Source organism: Ambystoma mexicanum, chromosome 3q, assembly GCF_040938575.1.
Source record: "Ambystoma mexicanum isolate Mex_15411 chromosome 3q, UKY_AmexF1_1, whole genome shotgun sequence".
NCBI classification, from domain to species: domain Eukaryota; kingdom Metazoa; phylum Chordata; class Amphibia; order Caudata; family Ambystomatidae; genus Ambystoma; species Ambystoma mexicanum.
Genome location: NC_090926.1, coordinates 323641436 through 323665650, shown reverse-complemented (window position 1 = coordinate 323665650; position 24215 = coordinate 323641436). Strand labels below are relative to the sequence as shown.

Here is a 24215-nt window from a genome sequence, read left to right as displayed (position 1 = left end):
ATAGTGGGAACTTATTCTTCACTGCCTCACCCTGCCTTCCTGACCTGCTACAGCCCCTGCAAGAGACCCCATTTTTTCCCAACCGCACGTTTGCTTGCATCTACATCCGAAAGTACTTTTGAGCATAAAGCTCCACTGTTCCTAGGGATTGGACTGCCTCTCAGATAGGGTTAATAAAGTGAAGCACTGCCTAAAGTATATTCGCACTGTATGCTCCCTTTCCTCACAGGTTGTGGACCCTTACTGTGCACTATTCCTTTAGGCCATTGGTAACTGTACATATGTTTCATAGTAGTGTATGTTGGTTTAGTTATTACTGCTGATATTTGCTTTGTGTATATGTTAAAAGGCCTTTAATAAATGTGTATGTATTTTTGATATCTACACCTGACTGAGAGTGATTTGTAGTGTTGTTTACTGTGTGTGCTCATTGTGGGCTTTCGATCACCCTCACCCCTCCTGAGACCTAGTCTTGACCGCCGCCAATGCTACTTTGATTGGTCTGGCTTGTCCAGAAGGTTACCCTGTTCCAAGAAATTAGGCTGGCCTTCTGAACCTCTGCCCACCAAGTCATAGTTCAGAAATCCATCTTACAGTCAGGACTTCTGAGGTGTAGGTGGGGACCTGGGATGGAAAGGACCCCGGAAACTGTGCTTCTTACGATCTGTCCATGGACAAGGCACATAAGACTTACGAGGAGGAGGAGAACCACTGGTAGATGCATGAGCCACCTTCTTCCTCAACTTGTTCGCATGTTTATCCACCTTAAAGACCAGTGAACTTTCGACTCTAGAGCATCACCAAACAACCTCCGACCTTTAAAGGGAAGCTTCAAAGCAGCAGGCTTCTGGGACCCCTCCGCCTTCCAATCCCGAAGACACAAATGTTGTCTGCCAGAGACTGCGGCACCCATGGGCATAGCAGTACCGCAAACACCATCACAAAACAGGTCCGAAAGCAACTTGGTCTGTCTCTGCAACTCCGTAAGGAGCTGGGAACAATCAGTGCTATCATCCAGAGACTGTTGCAGCATCTGAAAACCAGCCAACCTATGGAATAGCCCATAGGTCTTGGACTGCAAAGCTAGATGAGACCCCACGTAGGACTTCTTGAGGTTAGAATATACCTCCCGTTCCACCAAGTCCCTGACAGCCACCTCATCTGCTTACATGGAGGAACGGTCCACAAGGCTGGCCAGAATGTCATCCACCTCCACCCTGGCCGGCAGTCTGAACTCCTAACCCCGAAGAGGGTACAACTTTGGCATAAACCGGGGCATGGAGAACTGTTCCAGATGGGCCCACTCTCGTAGGATATTGTCCCGAATGTCAGAAATCAAGGGACGACCCAGTTTGGGAGATTGCTTGTGCTGTCTAATAGAAGGCTCATCAGCCCCCTCCACCACCTGACGGCTCCTGAAACCCCATGGAGATGGAGATCTGGTCCAGAACCAGCTGGACTTTGTCCAAGTACTTCCCAGTCGCCTTCTCGTCCTCAGAGGAAAGGCAGGACCCAGAGGTATCTGAAGAAGTAGAAGTGCAAGAAGAAGAAGAAATGGGAGTGGGCCTTGACCCACCAAGACCAGCAGCGTGGTTGGACATAAACTCCTTAAGAAAGAGCCTTAAAATCACCCATGGAAACACCAGGGGCAGCCACCTTCCTTCGTTTCACAGGCCTGGAGGTAGAGGAAGATGTCACCACCACATGGTGCCATTTAGCCACGTGCTTCCCCATAGTGGATGCAAGCTGAGACCACAGAAAACACCATCAGAGGTTTCTGCCATTAAAGTGGAAAAAGCCTGAGAACCTGCGTGCACCCCAGCTGACAATGATGCGCTGCCAGAGTGACAGGTGAGCCCAGCAACAAGGAAGGCCCAGGCATGCCCCAGCACCACGAATACAGTTGCAAAAGTAACAATAAGCGCCAGGGGCAACAACGGCTATCGGGAAGAGTCCACGCCCCAGGGAGAGCCCGGTATGAACAATTGCAATGCCTGCTCGAGCAATCGGCAGTAAGGAGCTGCCTCAAAGGAGGCCCCGCCAGTGGGTACAGCACAGGCTGGGCCGCTGGACCGTATTACCAGAGGTGTCCTGGTCGGATAACCACACCTGGAGACGGGCAGGGGAGGGCGGAAGCCCTGAAACGGACCCCCTCCCCCCAGCACCCACACTCACTTGAGAGCCAGGGCAGGGCACAGAACCCCCGGCCACGGGAACAGAAGCAGGAGAAATCAAACACAGGAAGCCATCTGACACACCCACAAGGCAGAATCCACCTGAAAAGATCTGCAGGATCCCACAGCCCTGCAGGGGGGCCCGGTGGGCCTCCTCACGCCCGCACACCCTCCAAGCGCCGCACTGGAGTCACCGAGCGAGGTTCACCAGCCATTGTCCCTCACAAGCCTAGCAAGGAGAGGATACAGAAGTTCAGGCAAGAACACAGAAAAACTCCTGTGTGTTGGGTAAGTGGGAGGTTACACCTCTTAAGAGGGGGGGGCTAAGGAGGTCAGCTTGAAAAAGGAGTTTTTATGAGCATGGAGCATACTCAAAGGTAAGTTCTGGGACGAGGAAGAGGGACGTGGAGGTAATGTTAGTCACCATTTATATGTAAATCACAGAGTTGTCAGACTCTTGTTATTAAATTCTTGTATGGTAACTCCTCCTAATGCACAAGGGTAGGAAAGAGTGATGTCCCTCTTTGTAATGTCTTTTTCAGTATTGTTCCTTGCTGCGTTGTCATTACATTTGCAAAATAGGGGTCCTCGCTCGTCTTTTTCATCACAAGGCCTCATAAATCCTAGCACTAGCCCTGCCTGATGCACAGCTCAAATGGTTGTATGTATTTGGAGATAAAAAATATATCGAGAACATTCCTTTTTTCCCTATGGTCCATTGAGAGCATCCTACAGCAAATTTCGCAAATGACTATATTCCTGTCGGCACCCGGACACTGAGAAATAAAGAGCTGGGGTGCACTCAAGCAAGGAGCTGAGGAATCAGTCGAGAACCTTGAGACAGTCACATTAATTTGGAAAGGCACTCATACACATTCAATCATCCCATCACACACGAACGCACAGTATACACGCATTCATCGCCCCCTCCTATCTCCCACCATTAAAGAGACGTTACACCTGTGCGTGTCAAGTAGCAGGCCCTTGGCCGTCATTGTCAAATTCTAGGTCAAGACGTGTCTTAATAATGAACAGATGGTGAGGCGGTTGTGCCTCCCACTCGTGGTGCTTCGTAGTCGGTTGGCTTCCCACACTCTGGCAGTGGCAGTTAAATGTATTTTATATACCGCTTATCATCACATGAATCACTTGGACGTCTCTGGGAGCTTTATCGCTCCGTCCATCTCTCCCAGACCCCGGAGCTGCTGCCCATTATCTGTGATTTGATCAAACACCAAAGGTCAAATGTAAGCTCCTTTTCCATTAGTCTGTGTAAATGGTTTACAGAGCCGCTTCATTTACCGCTTGCAGGTCACCACAGCGTGAGACACCCTGCGAAGACACATTACAGTCACACAGTGCTTATGCCGACTTTACACAAGGTACACAAGGCGCACGGACCTAGCACACACATACATGATCACATCCCGTGCACTCCGTGCAGACACGCAATAATAACGCATCGTCCACATTCAGTGCAGACACTGTTATGACACATGATCTCTCCCTACACACATCACATTCACTCATGACTCGTCACGCGCGCGCGCACACACGGACACGCGCTGCAGAATCTCGCACTCTGAAATATACCGACTCAAATGCATGACGACATCAATTTTATCATTCACACTTGGTGTTATCCACACAATCTTACACACAATACGCACACTCTTAGAACTCATCATGGCATCACATACACAGTTGCATGGATAGTGTCAGTGCACACTCTGCCGATGCTCAAATGTGCAGGCTCACTGGACACATGACACATCAGACACACGATGGCTGTATCACCCGAAGGAACATTAGCAAAGGAAAGTAACATGTATTTCCTTTCCGAGGCTGCTCAGTGCACACCTCATGACACGGATATGATATTCCTTGTGGCTTGGTAGGACACGGAATATCCTACCAAAGACTGGTGGGTGCATATGGACCGTTATCAGACCCGAAGTGAACCCACGATATACCACATATTCAACCACTGTATACAAGAGGACCTCGTTATCAGTCGGGTTCTTCCATTCACGCGCTGTGTTTTCTATAAGCTTTATTTCTAATTATATCATTTTGATAAACAGAGTTGGACATCTATACAATCTTCAGCAATACAAAACAATGTTTTGTAGGCATCTCAATGCAAGACTTTTAGAAAACATAAATCAGTCAAAGCCAGCATATAGCCTAACACAAAGGGGTGTTCCAAATTACGCCATTGGTCTAAGGGACACAGCACATCATAGTTGCATTTGACCAAGCGAAATCACCATAGTGTAACATATCGGTTATATTTTCCAGCCCCAGTTGATCGTCAGATAATATCAACGAGAACCTTCTGAACAATTGTTCCCTATCCATCACAAAATCAATTAGGAGATCAAATCCTTGAAACGGTGGTCAGGGCTGTCATTTTCCCCATACCTAGGACTTCCCAAATGTTAACCCACTAACATACAATGTAAAGGTGCTCCAGAGAGTTCCAGGCCTGTGATCAGGTTAACTGAGCAGCATCCAGTAAGTGCTCAATTAAGGAGCCCAGAGAGGCCATCATTGGGAAATGTCCTATTTGGATCTGCATCTCCTAAAAATATCAAAAGTGGGCCAATTGACAGTTTGTAATGATGGTGGCCAAACGGCAGGTATATCTGATTATTTTATTGCATAAACTTCAAAGATGGACCCAATGGTATTAGGCCCCCCTTAGAGACATCCTCTCCTGACTTCGCCCAACAGCAACTCTCTTCTCTCCCTAACACATGTAAACCATTCTAAACAGAATTTTACTAGCAGCTCAACTATGTACAGGATGCATTTAAAGATTCCCTACAACATGAGCCTTCCCCTTGCACACTGTATGTAACCCCCCACCCCCCACACATTCACCACATTCACCATACGGGCCCCCATCTCCTGATGTTTGATCACCCCAGCATGTACCTAGCTCAAAAACCCGGCCCACTCGGACTCGAGATTCGCTGCTTTCTCGTGCATCACAGCTGTGATCATTTCCATCACATATATGTTCCTGCTCACGTAGGCCTTGAGTTTTTGATGGCCCACAATAATTCCCTTTCTATCACAGAGTATCGTGACTCAGCTCCTCTCAACACTCATGATGCAAAGGCCACAATTCTTCCTAATCCACACTTCTTTTGAAGTAGAACTGCACCCAACCCAGTGTCACTCGCATCTGACATGACGTATGTCTCACAACTAGTATCAAAACTACTCAGCGCTGGAGCACTCGCCATCTCATTCCTCACTTTATCAAGCTCGATCTGACAGTCATCTGACCATAATAATGAGACACCCTTCCTACACAACATCATTATGTTGGCGCAACAATCTGCAAAGCGCATAACACATTTTGCATAGCACTCTACCAAATCCAAAAATTACATGACTGCTGGTTTATCCTTTGGTGGCTTCAAATTCATTATGGCAGATACTAGCTCCCCCTTTGGCTCAAGTTCCTTCTCACTAAGGCTATTGCTCCTACCCTGAACTTGCACATCTCCCTGCAAAGAGTGAGTCCAGCACTGATGAGCATATGCAATACTTCAGCAAGCCTTTGATCATGTTGTTCAACACTATCCCTGTAATTCATACCATGAAAGTACAGAACCCCTTGAATTTCCCTCAATATACAGTGCATTACCTTCTGAAAGAATTAGGCCGCCAACACAAGTCTGAAAGCCATCCTCCTGAATCTATATGTACTGTCATGGCTGGCAAATGTGGTATAATTGCTGGAGTCTGGATTTAGAGCAACCTGATGATATGCAATTTTAATGAAACTGAAGATAACATCACTAACTTCTCAGGGAAAGTCTGTTCCCAGGTGGCATGGGAAGGGTGGAAGCTAGCTGACGACAACCCTGGGGGTGGCTATCTGTGGAAGGACCGCCAGGGAACAGACCGACCCAGGGAAGAGGAGACTTTTCTATTGGAAAATAAACACACAATTCCCCCCTGGGTCAGAATAACAAGTGTAACTTTACACTAGCCCCTATATGTATGTCGTATTGTATGGTAGAAGATGTAGGGGAAAACCTTGATTGCGATTATATGTGTCAGGAAAAATGTACTTAAACGAAGATGTACAACCGAGTAATGAAGATTACTCAATCAAAGAAACCACCGACGCATACTAGTTTTCATCATGTGATCAATGCCGGGAACTTTAAAAGCAAGAGATTTGAGAAGTTGGATCCCGACGCAGTTCGGGAAGCAGCAAAGGCATGTTGTGGCGAGGCAGACGGGAGAGAACCAGAGAAACCCTGTGGCGAATGGTCAGAGTCGGAGAGACCGCGGTCGCAAGACTGGGAGCAGCGGAAGCTCCAGAATGAAGACCGAAGCAGTGACCAGACCGAAAGGGGCTGGAGCAGTCGCATCGAGAAGGAGGAGGTTCAAGCCACAGCTCTCACACAGCGGCAGATGCAGAAATCACCAAGAAGGGCTTGAGAGCCTGGGGGAGACCATAAGGGCACCGGGGTGCTTCAGTGTGTATACCGCAAAGCAGTCATAGAGGCGAGCCTTTGCACGACAGAGATAAGTAAACAAATGAATTAACAAACATTGTCAAAAGCCAATATTACTGACATTAAAAGTCAACAGAAAGGAAACCGAGTGAATGAACAAGTATTGTCAAAAGCCAATAATAATGACATTGAAAGTATATGGAAAGGAGGCCAAGTAAATGAACCAACATTATATAAAGCCAATGGTAATAACACTGGAAACACTGCAGAGGTAAATGAAGTAGTTGAACAAGCATTGGCCAAAGATCATAGACAAATGGTTAAAAACTCAAAGTTATCCAAGAGGGAAGGCAACCCTTAATAAAAGACATTTGGGAGTCCATTGAAAGGTTGAAAACCCAGAGAAGGGGCGAGAAGGTTCCATATTGATCAGCACGTGCGTTGGGACATTGAAGAAGGCAGCTACTGAGAGGGCATATTCTGTATTTATCTTGTAGTGCTGGCTGCAGCCACATAGGGGCTATACTTAGTGTTGGTTATCTTTCATGGTATTTCTTTGAAAAGGGAGGGGGGCGGTACGAGAGAGGTTATATGTAATGTTTTTTTTCTACATGTCGGTGTTTCTACAGGCTGACATTACCCTAAGAGGGTGTGGGGTTTTTCTTTTCTTTTGTAGTTTATTCACAGAGTTGGTGCCTAGTGAGAGGTTGTCCCACTTGGGAAAGGAGAGAATATCAGCCTCCAGAAGTGAGATGCTTGTTGTCCTCTGGAATATGAAAGGAATCAATAGTCCACTAAAAAGTAAACAGGTTCTTAATCATTTGAATGGCCTGAAAGCTGATGTGTGCTTTTTGCAGGAGGCCCATCTGACAGTGGAAGAGACTGCTAAATTGCAGAGAGGATGGTAGGTCAGGTATACGGTTCTTCGTTTAATACATGCTGATGGGGTGTGGCTATATTGATTCGTAAGAACCTGGTAATTCAGGTGCTCTCAGAGAGGATGAACAAGGAAGGAAGATTGGTAGCGTGTTCGTTATGTATCCATGGAGAAATGTTTACATTATGCAACATTTACGCTCCGATAGTGGATGATGAGTCCTTCTTTAGGATAGCAGCACAAGCCCTACAGGACCAGAACTGCGATTATATTATACTGGGGGGGGGGGGGATTTCAATGAGATGTTGGATCCTTTAATGGACAGAAGTAAAAGTGTTTTAAGATCCAAAAGTAGTTAGGCGGCTGCTTTGCAGGATTTGATTTTGGAGCATAACCTGAAAGATACTTGGAGACTTGAACACCCATCTTCCAGAGATTATACTTTCTTTTCAAGTGCCCACAATACTTACTCACAGATAGAACTGATCCTGACGGCTGGATTGGCTACTACTTACTATACAGGAGGCGCTATAAAGAAATTCACATTTCTGACCATGCACTGGTGAAGATGACTATTGTATTGCAGTTTACTACTCACATGTGTTCCCTGTAGAAGTTGAATACCTTAAATCTGGAAGAGGAGGAAATCATAGAGAGTATTGTTAAAGAGGCAAATTACTTTATAGAATAGAATTACATGGGAGATATGGACCCAGGCACAGTTTGGGAGGCCTTCAAATGTTCAATGAGAGGCCTCCTGATTGGTTTGTCTAGCAAATAGAAGAGGATTAGAGACCACAAGATTATGAGTTTGGAATTGAAAATTAAGGATTTGGAGAAAGCGATGATGCGAATCCCAGTTAATGGGAAAACAATGAACTGCTTCAGCTTAAAAGGGAATACAATAAAAAAGATGTCCGAAAAAGCAGAGCATATGGTTTTTCATATTAAATGCTCTTATTTTGAGAATGGGGAGAAATTTTACCATTGACTGGCACATAGATTAAAAGATCAGGAGAATGATAGTACCATTCCATCGATCACAAAACCTGATGGCAACACTACGTTTGATATGAGAGAAATAAACAATGGGCCTCATTATGAGGCTGGCGGCCGTGGTATGAACGGTGCAGTTAGGCACTGGCATAGTTCATACCGGGCTGCAGCATTACGAGTTCTGCTCGCGGCTTCCTGACTTACCTGGCGGGCTTTGCAGCACCCGCGAGCAGAACTCGTAATGCTGCCGGCACCGTTACTAACAGTGCTGGCGCATCCTTGCTCCCCACCCCCATTCTGGCCTGCGGGGCAGAATGGGGATCGGGAGCCCGGAATTAACGCCTCCTGCGAATGAGCAATTACCGGCCCACTCATCTTGTAATGGGCCAGTTATTTCCCAATCGCAGGAGGCGGTGCCGGATGTGAGCATGGCGGTAGCTGTCCCTGCCATACAGGCACGGCCACCGCCATGCTCGTAATGAGGCCCAATGTATTTTTAGATTTTTATAAGGACCTTTACTCTGAAGAAGCCTGTGTTGTAGGAGGCTTGCAGGGATTTGAACAGGGTTTGGGTCTTCCAGAACTCTCTGTTGCTGAGAAAGCAACTTTGGATGTGGATTTTTCTGTGGAAGAATTAAGGAAATCGGCATCAAGCCTTAACTCAGAAAGATGACCAAGCCAAGGGCCGGTTGGACTACCAATGGAATTTTATAGGATATGCCTAATTCGGTTTTTGGACTTCTTTGTGACATGTATAAGGCCTCTAGGACCGTTGAGATCCTGCCGGCACACAACTCGTCAAAGCTACAATTTTGTTTATTCTGAAAAAAAGAGAAGGACCAGTCTTCACCTTCGAACTATTGACCTATTAGTCTTATAAACATGGACAGTAAGATTTTAGCAAAATTGTCTAGAGGTAATACTGCCAAGACTAATTCACTCTAATCAAACAGGCATGCCGTGATCAATATGAGGAGACTACTTCAGACACTTACACTGGTGAATGACACGGAGGATGATGCAGCAATCTTCTCACTAGACGCAGAGAAAGCTTTTGATCGGATAAACTGGAGCTTCTTTTGTCTGCAGTGCTGGAAAGGATGGGTTTCAGTGAGTCTTTCATAAATTGGGTCAGGATGTTATACAGGAGCCCGACTGCTGCTGTATTTACTAACAGTGTGCATTTAGAATCATTTGGTCTGGAAAGGGGGACTCAGCAGGGTTGCCCTTTGTCACCGTTACTGTTTGTAATTGTGATAAAGCCTCTGGGCGCAGCGATCAGATAGGAGGGGATGATTAAAGGGGTTAACTATGGCGGAGTCAACCAAAAACTATGGCTAAACGCAAATGACTTGCTGGTACTGCTAAGAGATCTAGAAATGTCACTGCCAAAACTGATGGGATTCATTGCTGAGTTTAATACTCAGTCAAGATATAAAATTAACTCAACTTAATCAGAGGCGATTCCTCTCTCCAAAAATTGTGGGGAAAATACGATTTTGAACTTGGGCTTTAAGCGGTGCTAAGAGAGTTTTAAATACTTGGGTATCTGGCTGAAAAACAAGCTAGACAGGATTGTATCAGAGAATATGATGGGTTTACAATCTGGTCTGAAAATGATTTTGGAAAGGTGGAAACTTAAACCTCTCCTTATGAGGGAACGTTAATGCGTTAAAGATGAACTCTACATCCAAAATTGCCAATGTGCTTGCCATGTTGTCTTTAACTATTGTTAAGAAAGTGTGATTGGAATTTGATGTTTTGTTGCAGAACTTTTTATGTGAGGGTAAGCCTTGGAAGTTTCAGTGACCAGTGGACAGGGGGGCCTGGGAGCCCTGAATTTTATCATCTGCCTTTTACGGCCAGACACCTGGCACCGCTGCTGGAATTGGAGCCAGATGATTGGGCAAAAGCTGAGGCAAGCTTGAATGGGCCTTTAGCACCGAAGGCGGTTTTAACAACAAAATCAGTGTGGCCTGCTAGTATTGAACCAGTCACTGAATTTTTAAGGGCTTCTTGGAAGAAACTCCTGTCACTACCTGGAGGAAATGCGCTGAAATGCCTTGACTCTTCTATCTGGTGCAACCCAGACATAAAAGTCAGGATGAAGATGCTGTTCTGGCCAGAATGGTTTCTTGGGGGTGTTCAGTGGATAGGTGACCTTAAGGCTGGAGGAAATTGACTGTCATTGGATTAACTGAGGACTACCTGGCAAATACCACACTGCACACTTCAGGAATTTCAAACTCTTAAAAGAGCTATTGGTGAAGTCTCTGTGACGGGGGAGATTGATTTTACACAGTTGAATGCTCAGGCTAAGGTGGAAGGGCATCTGGCAAGCAAATATTACAAGTTAATTGTGACATCGGCAAATAGCAATACTCAGTTATTACAGAAGTGGTCGGCAAGGTTGTCCAGTGACATGATGGAGGAACTTTGGCAAAATGTCTATAAGAATGTGGCTTTCTCATTTTATCAGTTTGGGGAGAGGGCCAGGCAGTTTAAGATCCTGAATAGGGCCTACTGGACACCGGAGCGCCTGTTTAAATGTGGCATGACTGATGTTGGGGGTGCAAGCATATAGCAGGAACATTGGAACACATGCTGTGGGAATTTGTTAAGGTGAGGGATTTCTGGGTGAAACTATGTACTGTTTTCAGCAGTGCACAAGGGCTATCGCTTGATTATGATTTTGAGATGCTGATATTGGGTGATGATGAACTGGTCGAAGGCTTAACAGTTGCACAGAAACGGCTCTTTAGGGGCTCCTTGATGGCAAATAAAAATGATTTTACGACTTTGGAAGTCAAAGATGTGCCTGAAGGAGAATACATGGATGGATGAGAATTTAAACTGGTGGATATGGAAAGAGTGATCTATAATCATCAGAAGAAAAATAAATAGTTTGCGAATATCTGGGACAGATTTTTGGATTTATATTAACTCTGTGACGCTGGTATTGGGGGCCAGGGGGCTTCGCTGTTGGTTCTGTTGTACATTTCATAAATAAGTGAATCAAAATGTTTTTTAAAAAGAGAACGGGTGAGAAGGAAATTGGAGTAATCTTGTCAAGTGTCAAGACGGGAGGGTCAAGGACCCAATACTGGAGAAAAGGAAAACAGAGGTCTGGCAGGAGAGTATACAAGGCACATTGAGAAAAGTAAAACATCTGACAGGTGAGTACACCAGATATTCCAAATTAAACTGCAAATGGTATAATGAAATACTTGGAATCCTGACAGAAGAGTACACCAAGTATTCCAAAGTAAACTGAAGATTGTTTAATAAAGAACTGGGAATCCTGGCAGGAGTGTATGCCAGGTGTTCTAAAGAAAACAGTAACTTTTAAGGAGAATTGGGATTCCTGGTTGGAGGGTGCACCAGTGTTTCTCAAAGGAAGCTGAACCTAATAAATAACTTGGACTGATAGTAACCCTGAGCGCTGCAACATTGTGTAATATTCTAGGGGAAGAGAACATTCCTTTCTGTTTTTCTGGGAACTTTTGAACATTTATACTTTGTTCTGTCACGTTGGAACTTTGTGTTTGATCTACTAGACTATGGTCTTAATAGTGTGGCTAAAGAAGGTTATCGCTATCATGTCTTGTTATGTTAAAAGTGGGAGGGCCAGATTAGAGTTTTGGACACGCGACAGAAGACTTTTTACTTTGACATCCTGACTGTTCTCTTTTTTAGTTTTATTGAGGCTGGGAAACCCCTCATAGCTGTAGGGAAAGATAGGCATTTATCCAACCCTTCTTTTGTTAATGAAGGTTTATAGCCACAAAATCATGCTTTTGTGTCCGACTCATATTCTTGACTCCTCACATTCGGTATCAGGAGTGGTACTGATACAAATTGAGGGACCGCAGAAATTAGCAAATTAACTACCAGTCCCACAGGTTACACATCAGGGAAAAGGTCAACTTCAATCGTCTTTTCCACCAGACCTACATGGAGAAATCAAGAAACCATGTATCATCCAAGTCATAGAATAGGAATCAGATGTTTCCCCTTGATTTGCTAAGCCATCTTACTCACTAAGGAAAAGGTGGAGGGAAATACGTCTAACCTTTTCTTTACCACCAAGTACCGAATTTCCAGTAGGGTCAAAATCATCATCTCCATAGAACTCAGGATAGAGGTTTCCAACAATTCAACTATCTATCTTATGCCTCTGGTAGAGATTAGGCAGAAGAGGAAATTAAAAGTACTGTCTCTTCTATCCAGTGGAAATGAGATACAAATTGCCCTCCTGAATTTTTCCTATGAATCGATACCGATTAAAAGTGCAAGCTGGAGGGATCCTTAGTGTATGAAATCCTATGGGAACCGTCCTTCCAACAAAATTCTAAGAAGGGAGATGGTGAAAACCAGAGAGACAACCCAGTGGGGAATGGGACCAAGAACATTTTTTGTATGACTCAAAGTTGGAGACAGAGTTGAACTCTGACACTAATCATGGTCAGTCCAAGTCCAGATGTTCCTGCAAAGGGATGAAATCTCCAAATACCCTAGTTAGTAGACCGGCCAAAGAAAGTAACAACCTTCCCGATACCCCATCTTGTTTTGAAACCTCAGATGATCCAAGTACTAAGTCTTCCACCCTGATAAAGAAGAGATTTCCAAGAACGCTCATTCAGATATCTCACACCAAGACTGCCTTCGGGAAGTACTAAATAAGGGGGAACCATCCACTTCAGGGATAACCCTCTGTTGTTTGTTGAGTCCCCCCTTTGTCTAATAGGCTTTCCTAGATACCATTTCTCATGTCACCGGAAAAGACTTCTGATCTCGCTTTGGAAGATGATGGCCACCCCATCTCCTGCAAAAGACGAACATGATCCCTCATGGGAAGAATTTGGATTCCCTCCAGGGTACTGGTCATTAGAACAAGAGGAGTGAGCAATACCTACCAGAGGAACCTCTACTTGTGACTTACAAAGACGGGAGACACATGATAGGGACCTAAAGATAGTGGGTCTGGTTCAGATGTTATAATGAAAGGGTGTTAAAAGGAAGTTGTGCCATTCCTTATACCCCTATCCCCTATATCAGAACAGCAGCGTTATTCATGTGGTGAATTTGAATATCTAGTGAAAAACTGCCCATCAAACAGGATAGATTCCCCAACTATACCCTCATTAAAAGAACATCACCAAGAGATGGGAATTAGGGAATTCACTGCTGACCCCCCTTATGTTAGTATCCTCTATGGTCAGCCCAATGAAATAATAACCAGCTGGGAAGAGTGCCTAGGGAAATGTCGACCCAAGTAAAAGAGAAATAAAAATGGGACGAATAAGACAAGATTTTTCTATGTGAAAGGTAACTCTATATACCAGCTACCTGTCATCATCCAACAAAAACAGGTGTGGGCCTTGTACAGTGTGAGTAGAAAGTGTGCCATTAAACCTGAGTTGTTGCCTAGAAATTGGAGCAGGACCCACACTGAAGAAATGTGCGGTGTCCTTTGGACACATAGAGGCGTACGGTTTTGTAAGGTTCCCTATCACCATCTTTAAAAAGGAAACCTGGATAACAGCAGCTGTGATCCCACAATTACCATCGCAGATAGTTATAGGGAGTGACGTACCCCAGTTCGATTAATGGGTATCCCAGCTCACCTGGATGGGGATAAATATAAAAACCAAAAAGGTGGGAATTCACCCATTGATTAAGTCACTTACTATGAAGTCAAGGGAAATCCCTATATCTCTTTCCCCTAAAGGACAAAAGAGACCAACAACTTTAGGGGAAGGGCATGTGATGAACCTGAAGATAACATCACTAATTTCTCGGGGTAAGTCTGTTCCCAGGTGCCCAAAGAAGGGAAGAAGATACCCGACACCAACCCTGGGAGTGGCTATCTGTGGGAGGACCACCTGCATAGAGACCGACCCCGGGAGGTATCCACAGCCCGTGCATAGCCAGAATCTCTCTGACAATGTCTGGCTGTGCTTGAGGCGCTTGGTTAGTGTCTGTCAGCTAGAGCACGATTGCTGAGTGCAGCCTAGGGTTTGTGGGCCCCAGCGATGCCACGTGCATCATCTTTGGGGAGGACGTGGGAAACAGAGGACTGCGCCAAGTGCCCAGGAGGAAGTTGGAAAGATTGTCTTGTTGCAGCCTGTCTCAGGTCAGGCTTCAGTGGTGCCCTGCGCACAGTGGTGGGCTAGAGATGCGAGCCTGTGGAAGGGAGGGCGTCTAAGGGAGATGCTCAAGATCTGCGTGTGCTGGAGCCACGCACTGACTCTAGCATCTTCAGCCCCTTGTGTGCAGGGGTGCAGAAGCTGCTGTTGAGGCTTTCCTTAGCCATACCTCAGAAACCCCAACAAGCCTCCCCGAGGAAAATCAGCCGGTCCCCTCAGGTACCAGAATAAACGCTCAGGTAGCCACTTTAGAATGGGGTGCTGCTGCAATCAATTGGGGCTTCTGAACCAAGGCACCAGGCAGTTTCCCAAAGTTCTCTCCTTGCAGACCCCCAGCCTACTGTGGCCAGCACACGGGTCTTTTCTTTCCTCAGTCCAGGAGGGTGGGGTCACAAGGGGCACTCACTGGTTTCTGGCTACAGTGAGGAGTGAGTAATGGGAGTGCATGGTGTCCTGGGCTAGTCTCCACACCTAAGCAGCAGTAAGTAGAGGCTAGGATGCTGCCCAGGTCAATAAAGAAAAGCAATTCAAGTGCTTCTCAAGGCTAATGTACTTTATGCCCGACATTGCTGCCAAGGGTCAATAACACCCCTGCTATTGACTCGGTTGCATCATCGTGGCTTGGCCCATGAAGGGGCGGGGCTACGCGCCAGGCAGGGTTTATAATGAGGCAGGTCCAAGCAGTGTGCACCCATCCGGCACTCTCAGGCTTCAGCATCACCCTCCATCCTCCGCGGGCACAGCAGTATGGCGTTCTCTGGCAAGTTCGAGGTGGAAAGTCAAGAGAACTACGAAGCCTTTATGGGCCTGATCGGTGAGTAGCGGGGCACTAGACTGGTGGAGCTCGGTTGTATTGGGTGATGTGTCATATTATTGTAGGACGAGAAGTGTGTCAAAGACAGCTAGATGAAGTCTCACTGAGATAAGGCCAGCAGCGGGACACAGGAATAGCAGCAGTACAGTGTCATGCTGTAGTACTGCTGGAGGGGCCGGGAGATATGCCAGGAGAGGGCGAGCGGTGTGTTAGTAGACTTACTTAACTCCCCTGCAATCACGTCACCAGGAATCTGCTGTACGTAGTGAGCCCATGGGAGGCCTACCCTCGATGCCCCCTTTCACTGCTATCTTCGTATTGCGCCTCTGCAAGAAAATAATATTTAGCTACTGCACATGCGCTCTGCGGGCGGCACTTTTCTATGGCCTCCCAGGAACAACATCGTTTCATTTCCTGTAAATGTGACTGGGTGCTTTTCTTAAGCCTTCCAAGCCCACCTTTCGCTCCATAAATCGGCACCTGGGTTTGGATGCCAACGTCGCCCGATTGTGTATGTGTGTGTGTCTCCCCTACTGTCTCTTCCCAGACCCTCGCCCCTATTCCCCATTTCTCAACTTTTTGTTGGTAAATGCCATAGGTGTGTCTGTAGCCTCCGATAGAAAACCCATAGGCACTGCCCGGAACGCTTAGAGTAGTGGTCTTCAAACTGGGGGGCTGGCCCCCCTAGCGGGGCCCAAAGGATGTCCAGGGGGCCCAGACTCTTTAAAAAGGGATTAAGATGACTGTAATATAAAAAAGGATTAAGGTGACAGCTTTTAACAGAAAATATAACAGTAGAAAACCTGCTTATATTTCAAAGAGTCTGGACATCATTTGGGCCCAACAGGCTGGCCAAGCTTTCGGTGGGGGGCCGGAAAAAATATTTTTAGTCAAGGGTGGGCTGAGTATGAAAATGTTTGAATACCACTGGCGTAGATGGACCGCACGCAGCTTCACGCACTGACAGGAATATGCATGTTTAGAGCATCACACAGTGTGTCTGCAGATTCCTGAAGCAAATCCACTGCACTTCTGTAGGCACAAGGAGTTTCCGCAGGCACTCTACTGTGCTCCTCCAGAGGGCAGCAGAGGTCCTGCGGGTATGCCACTGTGCTCCTGCAGGCACCCTGCTGAGCTTATGTGGGGGAAACAATGTGTATCTGTAGGCACCCTACTGTGCTCATGATAAAAACCCCACTGATATTCGGCAGAGAAGAGAATGAGCGGTCCTGCAGGCACCCCACTGAGCTCCCACACGCACCCCACTGAGATTCTGCAGACAGAACAAGTATCTGAAGGCACTCTATTGTGCTCCTGCAGGAACCCCACCGAGCTTTTGTAAGGAGGAGTATCTGCTGTCACTACTTTGCTCCTGCAGGTAGCAGGAGAGGTCACGCAGGCACCCGCTGAGCTTCTGCAGGGACAACTACCAGTATATGCAGGCATTCTATTATGATCTTGCAGGTATCCCAAGGAGCTTCTGCAGGGAGAAGAATCAGTATCTGCAGGTGCTCTATGTAGCTCCTGCAGGTAGCAGCGGGGTTCCTGCAGGCACCCTACCGAGCTTCTGCAGGAACAATAAAGAGTATGTGCAGACACTTTACTGTGCTCCTGCAAGTATCCAACTGAGCTCCTGCAGGCACCACATTGGACTCCTGCCAGTTCCCCATTTAGCTCCTGCAGGGTCACATTAACGCCGACCTCATGCAGGCTCTCCACAGAAGGGATCTGGATGAGCCCCTGCGCACCAGCCACGGAGACCCCAAATGAGATTCTGCAGTGACTGCGCTGAGCACCGATCGTACCCTGCGGTGTGACTCCAGCAGGGGCGGCGGAGCCCCTGCGCCCTTCATTCTCGCATTCCCACCTCTCACAATCGCCCCTCAACTCTCATCCTCTTCCCCCACTCCCTTCCCGTATGAATACACTTCTCTCACACCTTGCGTGGCTCTTTCAGAAACACTCATCTTAACCACGCTCACCTTAATCCCACTTCCTCACATCTTGCATTTATTACCCCTTCTCTCTTTTAATCGTCATTTTCTTTGTATTTAGGTATTATTTATGCATCCTCGCCTTCAACTCTTACGCCTTGCTTTCCCCTTTTACTTTCCCAATCTCCTTTTATTTCTCATTTTTTTCTCTTTATCATCTTCCATCCTTTCTCCAGCTCTTGCTCTGTCTCACTTCCGCTCGGTATCTCACGCTTCCTGTTGCTGCTGGCCATTGTTTCCCACTGGAACACTCCTCTGTTTCTTTCTCTGCTTCTAACCGCGGTGTACCTGTCTTTCTTGCCCCTCCTCCTCGCCAAGTCTACAGCGCCGTCCAACACTTTCCGTTCCTTTGCGTTCCTTTAATGTTACCCAGCCCCTGCCCGCCCCAGCTCTCCTCTTCAGACTTTACCTTCAGTCCCCTGCATTCACTTTGCAAATAAAGGAAGCCCTCACCTCTCATAGTGTGCCAGGCGGGGACGGCAATGAATGTTAATGTTAAAGGTATTTGTACCGCGCACCGTCACCAACGGAGTTGGTCCCCAGGCGCTCTGGTGGATCTGTAAATGAGAAGGTGGGATGGGTTAGTAAGGTGAAGAGGGAGTAGGATAGTGAGAGGAGTGGTGTTCTGTTGGCAGCTTCAACTCGGTATACACCGAGTGCTGAGCTTTGGTGCAAGTATCGGATCGATGTCAATCCTCGTGTGCTGTTGGTGCGGCTTATGTGTTGTTGCGGTGTTGTGAAGTGCGTGCGGGTTGTTGTGCAAGAGATGGTTGTGTGAGTTTTTTGAGTGAGATAAGTATGCAGGAATGCTGAGCTTTTTTTGGTTAGTGGGTTATATGATATTTAACATTCTAACATTCACAATTCTGTCTAAGTGTGGCACTTGCTAACCTTCACAATCCCATCAAGAAGGGGCTGAGGCTAACGTTCAGAATTCTATCCAAGTGTGGGACATGCTAACGTTCCCAAATCCATTAAAGTGTGGCACTTGCTAACCTTCACAATTCCATCTATGTGTAGCACATGCTAACATTCACAATCCTGTCTAGATGCGGCGCAGGCTAATGTTCACATTTGAGACATGCTAACATTCAAGTTCCATCTAAGTGTGGTACATGCTGACATTCACAATCCTGTCAATATGTTACTTAGGCTAATGTTCACAATTCCATCTAAGTGTAGACGTGTTAACATTCACAGTCCTATCTAGATGTGACGCAGCCTGAAGTTCACAGTTCTAAGTGTGGCGCTTGCTGGCCTTCATGATTCCATCTATGTGTGGCACATGCTAACATTCACAATCCTGTCTAGATGCGGTGCAGGCTAATCTTCATAGTTCTCTCTAGGTGTGGTACATATTAACATTGGCAAGTATGTTAGTATGTATTGCAAGGCAACATTTGCAGTCCAGCCATGAATAGATTTAGGTTGGTGGTCATAAATCTCTCTAAAGTGCATGGTGTAAGTCTATTGCAGTCTACATTATGGGAAGGTAAGGTAGAGTGGCGGGGGCTTTCTGGAGTAGAGTAATTGCTCTACACCCCACCCATGCCACACTTTTGTTGGTGTCTGTTCCCTGCTGGCTTCCCCTGCAAAAGTGTAATACATGTGTTAACTTCATACTGTGTCAGGTACCAGTGATCTCCCGGCGCCGGTTGCAGTGGTTTAGAAGAAGCAGGAAGAGGAACTCACCTTTCCTGATATTAGCTAGATATAGAAGGCTGTGTTCTATTGCCAATGCTTAGCAATTTGTTCTTTGCAGTACTTTCGAGAGAGAGCGTGTGTGGGGTTCCATGATGTACAAGCAACCCTATGCAGCGTGGAAGCCTGATTGAACTGGGCAAGCGTTTGCACTCTTGACACAGCTGAGTCAAGAGGACTGTGTAAGAACGATGAACGTGCGGGGGTGCTGGAAGAGTGGTTAGTGTAGCGGACCTCTCAAGGGAGTGCCAACTTCCCTATGACAGGCTCTGGTGGAGACTGATCACTATGCCTAAGTCTCCCCTACATGCTAAGTGGATGGGAGGAGCCAGGAGTGGGGGAGGTGTTAGTGTGCCCTGCCTGTCAGAGCTGGACATGCAAACAATGTATTCTGGGAACCCTCTCCTCCTTTGGGGGGCGGGGATGGGAGTAGAATCAGGACCACGTGCCCGCAGGCCAGGCCACCAACACAATATCTCTTCATGGAAGCCAAGCCTGGGGATTTGCAGCAAAGAGCATTTCGGCAGCATAATAATGCTCTCAATTTTAAATTTGAAACATGTCTGTCATATTGATTCATCAAGAAACTATTTTGAGCGGTAATGGAAGTTGGACTCTGCTCTTTTGATTGGTCAAAATGCTAACCCTGGCACAAATGTCATTCATTCTAATTTGGACTAATCTGGAAAGACACACATTGCCCTGTCTTGTTCTGGCGCAATTCCTAACTTGCTGTCTGTTAAAACTGGCGATGCCCAGTCAGAGCTGGACAAAACAAAAGAGTTGATGGCTGGAAGCTTTAGAATTAATCTTAACCTATGGTATGGCTCTGGGCAACCCTCCAGGCCATGGTTCTTCAGCCCACCAAGCCATTACAGGAAGGGGAAAGACCATGTGCAAATCAGGCTCAGCCCACCCCAAAAGGGGCTGCGTAGCTCGAACTGCTTGGTCACTGTGTTTCTCTCCAGGGGTGTAGCTTTAGGTAAAGTGGTGCTGTTGCTGATCAGAGGGGGATACAGCATCAGCCTCTGGTAGCAACCCAAACCGAACGGTAAGAAGCCCTTGTGATCCCACCAAACTCAGCCCACACCAGAGACCCTGGGACATGGGGCAGCAACACAAGCAATATATTTCCTGGGAGAGATAGAAGTGCCACGGTTTATCCCCAACACACACGCACAAATGTAGTAGAACCGGGGAGGAGGGAGCCCTCCCCCACCTGCTGCCACTAGGGTCACCCTTGATCACCAGATTCCCATGGTGGGTCTGTGTATCCCAAGAACTAACAAAGGCTTTGGCCCCAAACCCTGGACAAATGCGCTATATACCCAGCCACCCCATCTTGGCCGGAAGAGTGGCTTCCCAGTCACCCCATCTTGGCTGGAATAGTGGCTTCCCAGCCACCCCATCTTGGCCGGAAGAGGGGCTTGAACGTGGGTTGCCACCTCCAGTGCAGCTCATTCTAAGGATTGAAGTAAACAACACCTCAGCTTCAGCCCGTACCCACAACTATCACCCCCCTCTCAGAGTCCACCCTGAATTGTGATACCCCCATCAGAACCTGGGATACCAGGAAGCCCCGCTCGTCATCAATACACTGCAATCCAGAAAGAAAAAAACAATCCTATCACATGCATTATATAGGATGTAGGTTTCTACACTGCCGGCCTATTTGAGGGCAGGCGATCCGTCAGTCACATGCCCCCTGATCGCTTCAAGACCGCCATTCCTCAAAACAGCCTTTCAAATCTATACGTATCAGCCAGCGTTTCCCTGGGAGGCGCATCTCCCAGGATGGAGGGCGAAAGGTGGCAATGAACACCTGCATTCAAGCGACTACCCCACCAACTGCGCGTGTTGCAGTCTCTGAGCAGAGCGCAACGCTGGCAGATGCCAAGCGGTGTGCCAGGCTGTAATGGAAGGAGCAGCGCGTGATAGTAAGAGATTCCCAGAGGACAACCAACATCATGAGGAAGCTCAACCATCAATCAGGGACGTCACAACATGACATCTTGTGGAGCTCTGATAGGCAGGCTGTGACTAAAAGTGAGAGATGTGGTGGAGGGTTACTGATTGACATCTAATGGATCTCAAGATGATGGTGGCATATCCGGGTTGGATGGCCTGAAGACTGCCCAATAAACACCATCTGGCTGGCACGCAAGATCTGCCTTGCCCTCAAGATCAAAGCATAGCAAGTCCTTGCTGGTTGGGAAACAGAGATTGGGGTCTCCTGGTTGGCCGTTGAGGAATAGTTGGCTTTTGGTTCGCTCGAGAGTGGAAGTCAAGACTATTGCAAATGTTACATGGTTAGCGTGGAGTCGGCTTGTCTCCACCTAGAGTTATTTACTGGCTTCGGCTTAGATCGCTAGTTTCTATAGCAAAAATAGTTTCATGACAGGAAAATACGATGCCCTTGCCTCAGTTTCTTTTGTTTTTCAGTGCAAAGCTTTAAACCTGTATTTTATTTCGTTCCCTTTGGTCTAGGCATTCCCAGCGATGTAATTGCAAAGGGAAAGGATTTCAAAATCGTCACAGAGATTGTGCAGAATGGCAACGACTTCACCTGGTCTCAGATCTACCCCGGCCAGACCATGACCAACAAATTCACCGTAGGCGTGGAGGCCGACATGGAGACCATGGCTGGGAAGAAATTCAAGGTAAGCGAATAGCAGTACTTCTCAAGCTAAATCAAAGCTCTGCTAAAAAACACTGCACTAATAGTGGTCTTTAGTGTTCCCACTTCCCAGAGTACCCGCTTATCTCTCATTGGACAGACATTTCCTCCAATAATGGAGCTTTTTTACATATTGTACGATCTGGAGCAGGAAAGACAATTTAAATGTAACTTCTAAAAATCCAGAATGTAAGATGGAAGTCCTTGCTTCCGTGTATTCTCCCACTAAAGTCTTCAGCACCTTCCCATGCACGGTGTCGCAATCTCACATGGCCTTCAAAATCTTCCACTCAATCTAAAGCATACCCCATTGCTCTGTAGTTAGTACACCCATCCATCCATCCATCGCCTGCCCATTCGCCCACCCATCCATTCGCCCATCCACCAACCAACCCACCCATCCATCAGCACACTCATCGGTCCATCCGTACACCCATCTGCTCATCCGACTACCCACCCATCCATCCATCCATTCGCCCACCCATCCATCCGCCCAGCCATCCATCCGCCCAGCCATCCATTCATCAGCACACCCATAGCCTTCCCATCTGCCCATCCATCCATCCATCCACAAACCCACCCATCCATCCATCGCCTGCCCATTCGCCTACCCATCCATTCGCCCAGTCATCCATTCGCCCATCCACTCATCCGCCAATCCGACTACCCACCCATCCATCCACCCATCGCCTGCCCATTCTCCCACCCACCCATCCATCCGCCCACCCATCCATCCATCAGCACACCAATCGGTCCATCCGCACGCCCCCATCTGCCCATCCGACTACTCACCCATCCGCCCACCCATCACCTTCCCATCCGCCCACCCATCCACAAACCCACCCATCCATCCGCACAACCATCTGCCCATCCGACCACCAACCAATCCATCCATCCATCCACCCATAGTCCATCATTTGTAATTTATATTCCACTGTACATGTGTGTGAAAGTACATTTCTAAAAAATAACATGCAGAAAATATCATGTCAGAGTAAAGCAGTGAGCATATCCTCTGCTAATTAGTGTAAAATTGCGTTGTATTTGTCCTACAAAGGTAAGGAGAAATTTAGAGAGAATGTATTTTCGCTTTCTCCTAATGGATATGGCTTCCGCACAGTAAAGAATGCAGATTATGTAAGCATAAGCCAATTATCTAGATGGGGGACAGGCAAAGATATTTTTTTGAATCTACAATGAATCCTGTTGGCATCCCAGATCTCCTAAAGGCTTCCCTGTATCTTCCCTCGCCCAGTATTGAATTATAACAGAAACCATCTGACCTCTTTCAGGCAACTGTCAGACAAGAGGGAGGACAGCTCGTTGTGGACTTCCCCAAATATCACCACACTTCGGAAATCGCTGGCGGAAAACTAGTGGAGGTAAGAGGTGGCGTGCCTGACTTAGCAGAGGTGTCTGTAAACTGGCGGACTGAAGCTGTGACTTCTGTGGGGAAGGGCCTATCGAATCTTGTGATGTTAGTTTTGGAGTTGTTTTTTAGGGCCTATCGAACCTTGTGATGTTACTTTTGGAGTTGTTTTTTAGGGCCTTTAGAATCTTGTGATGTTACTTTTGGAGTTGTTTTTTAGGGCCTATCGAATCTTGTGATGTTACTTTTGGAGTTGTTTTTTAGGGCCTATCGATCTTGTGATGTTACTTTTGAGTTGTTTTTTAGGGCCTATCCTACTTTTGGAGTTGTTTTTTAGGGCCTATCGAATCTTGTGATGTTACTTTTGGAGTTGTTTTTTTGCAGGAGCAGTTTGGCAGTGAAACAGGTGCATTATTGTGAGACTTACAGACTCCTTTCTTTCATTGCAGACATCAGTGGCTGGCGGAGTGACCTTCAAAAGGATCAGCACGAAGATTGCATAAGGCTGAAACCAGATGGCCAGTTTCATGAAATCAGCCGAGATAAAAGGGTTTGGAAGTAGAGAAGCCTTTTTTGTTACATTATTTACATATTAAAAAACAAAGTATTTGAAAAAAATACAGTAGTCCTGGCGTGTCTTAATTTTCGTTTGAGATCTTGGAGAGCAGAAAGAGGTGCCCTTCAAGGAGCTGATGCAAAGTGTATGGGAATGAATGCATGTTTGCCTCAGCAGATACAGGGTGCAGAACTTGTTAGGAATGGATAAGTGCCCAGAATGAAAAAGGGGTCATAGTTTAGGGTAATTGGAGGATACGAGGGATGGAGTAAGGTAAGATAATACCAGGATGAATGACGTGGATAATCTTTATTGCTGAGTGCATTTTAATTTAAGGATCTGCAGTGCCTTAAGCAGATCATTGCCATGAGAAAGGAGAGGAACAGGCTCCCCATCATATTATTTCGTACACAGTGACAGGACA

At 46.7% G+C, this 24215-nt stretch overlaps 1 protein-coding gene across 1 annotated transcript in view; it reads left to right on the top strand.

Annotated features, from left to right (window-relative positions):
- Nucleotides 1–23853, top strand: part of FABP6 (fatty acid binding protein 6) — a 115995-nt gene extending 92142 nt beyond the window's left edge. Inside the window, exons 2-4 of the mRNA XM_069653899.1 lie at nt 21677–21849; nt 23159–23248; nt 23685–23853. Of these exons, the coding sequence (XP_069510000.1) occupies nt 21677–21849; nt 23159–23248; nt 23685–23738 (317 nt within the window). The 3' untranslated portion in view covers nt 23739–23853. The remainder of the gene's footprint in view (nt 1–21676; nt 21850–23158; nt 23249–23684) is intronic.
- The last annotated feature ends 362 nt before the right edge of the window (nt 23854–24215 follow it).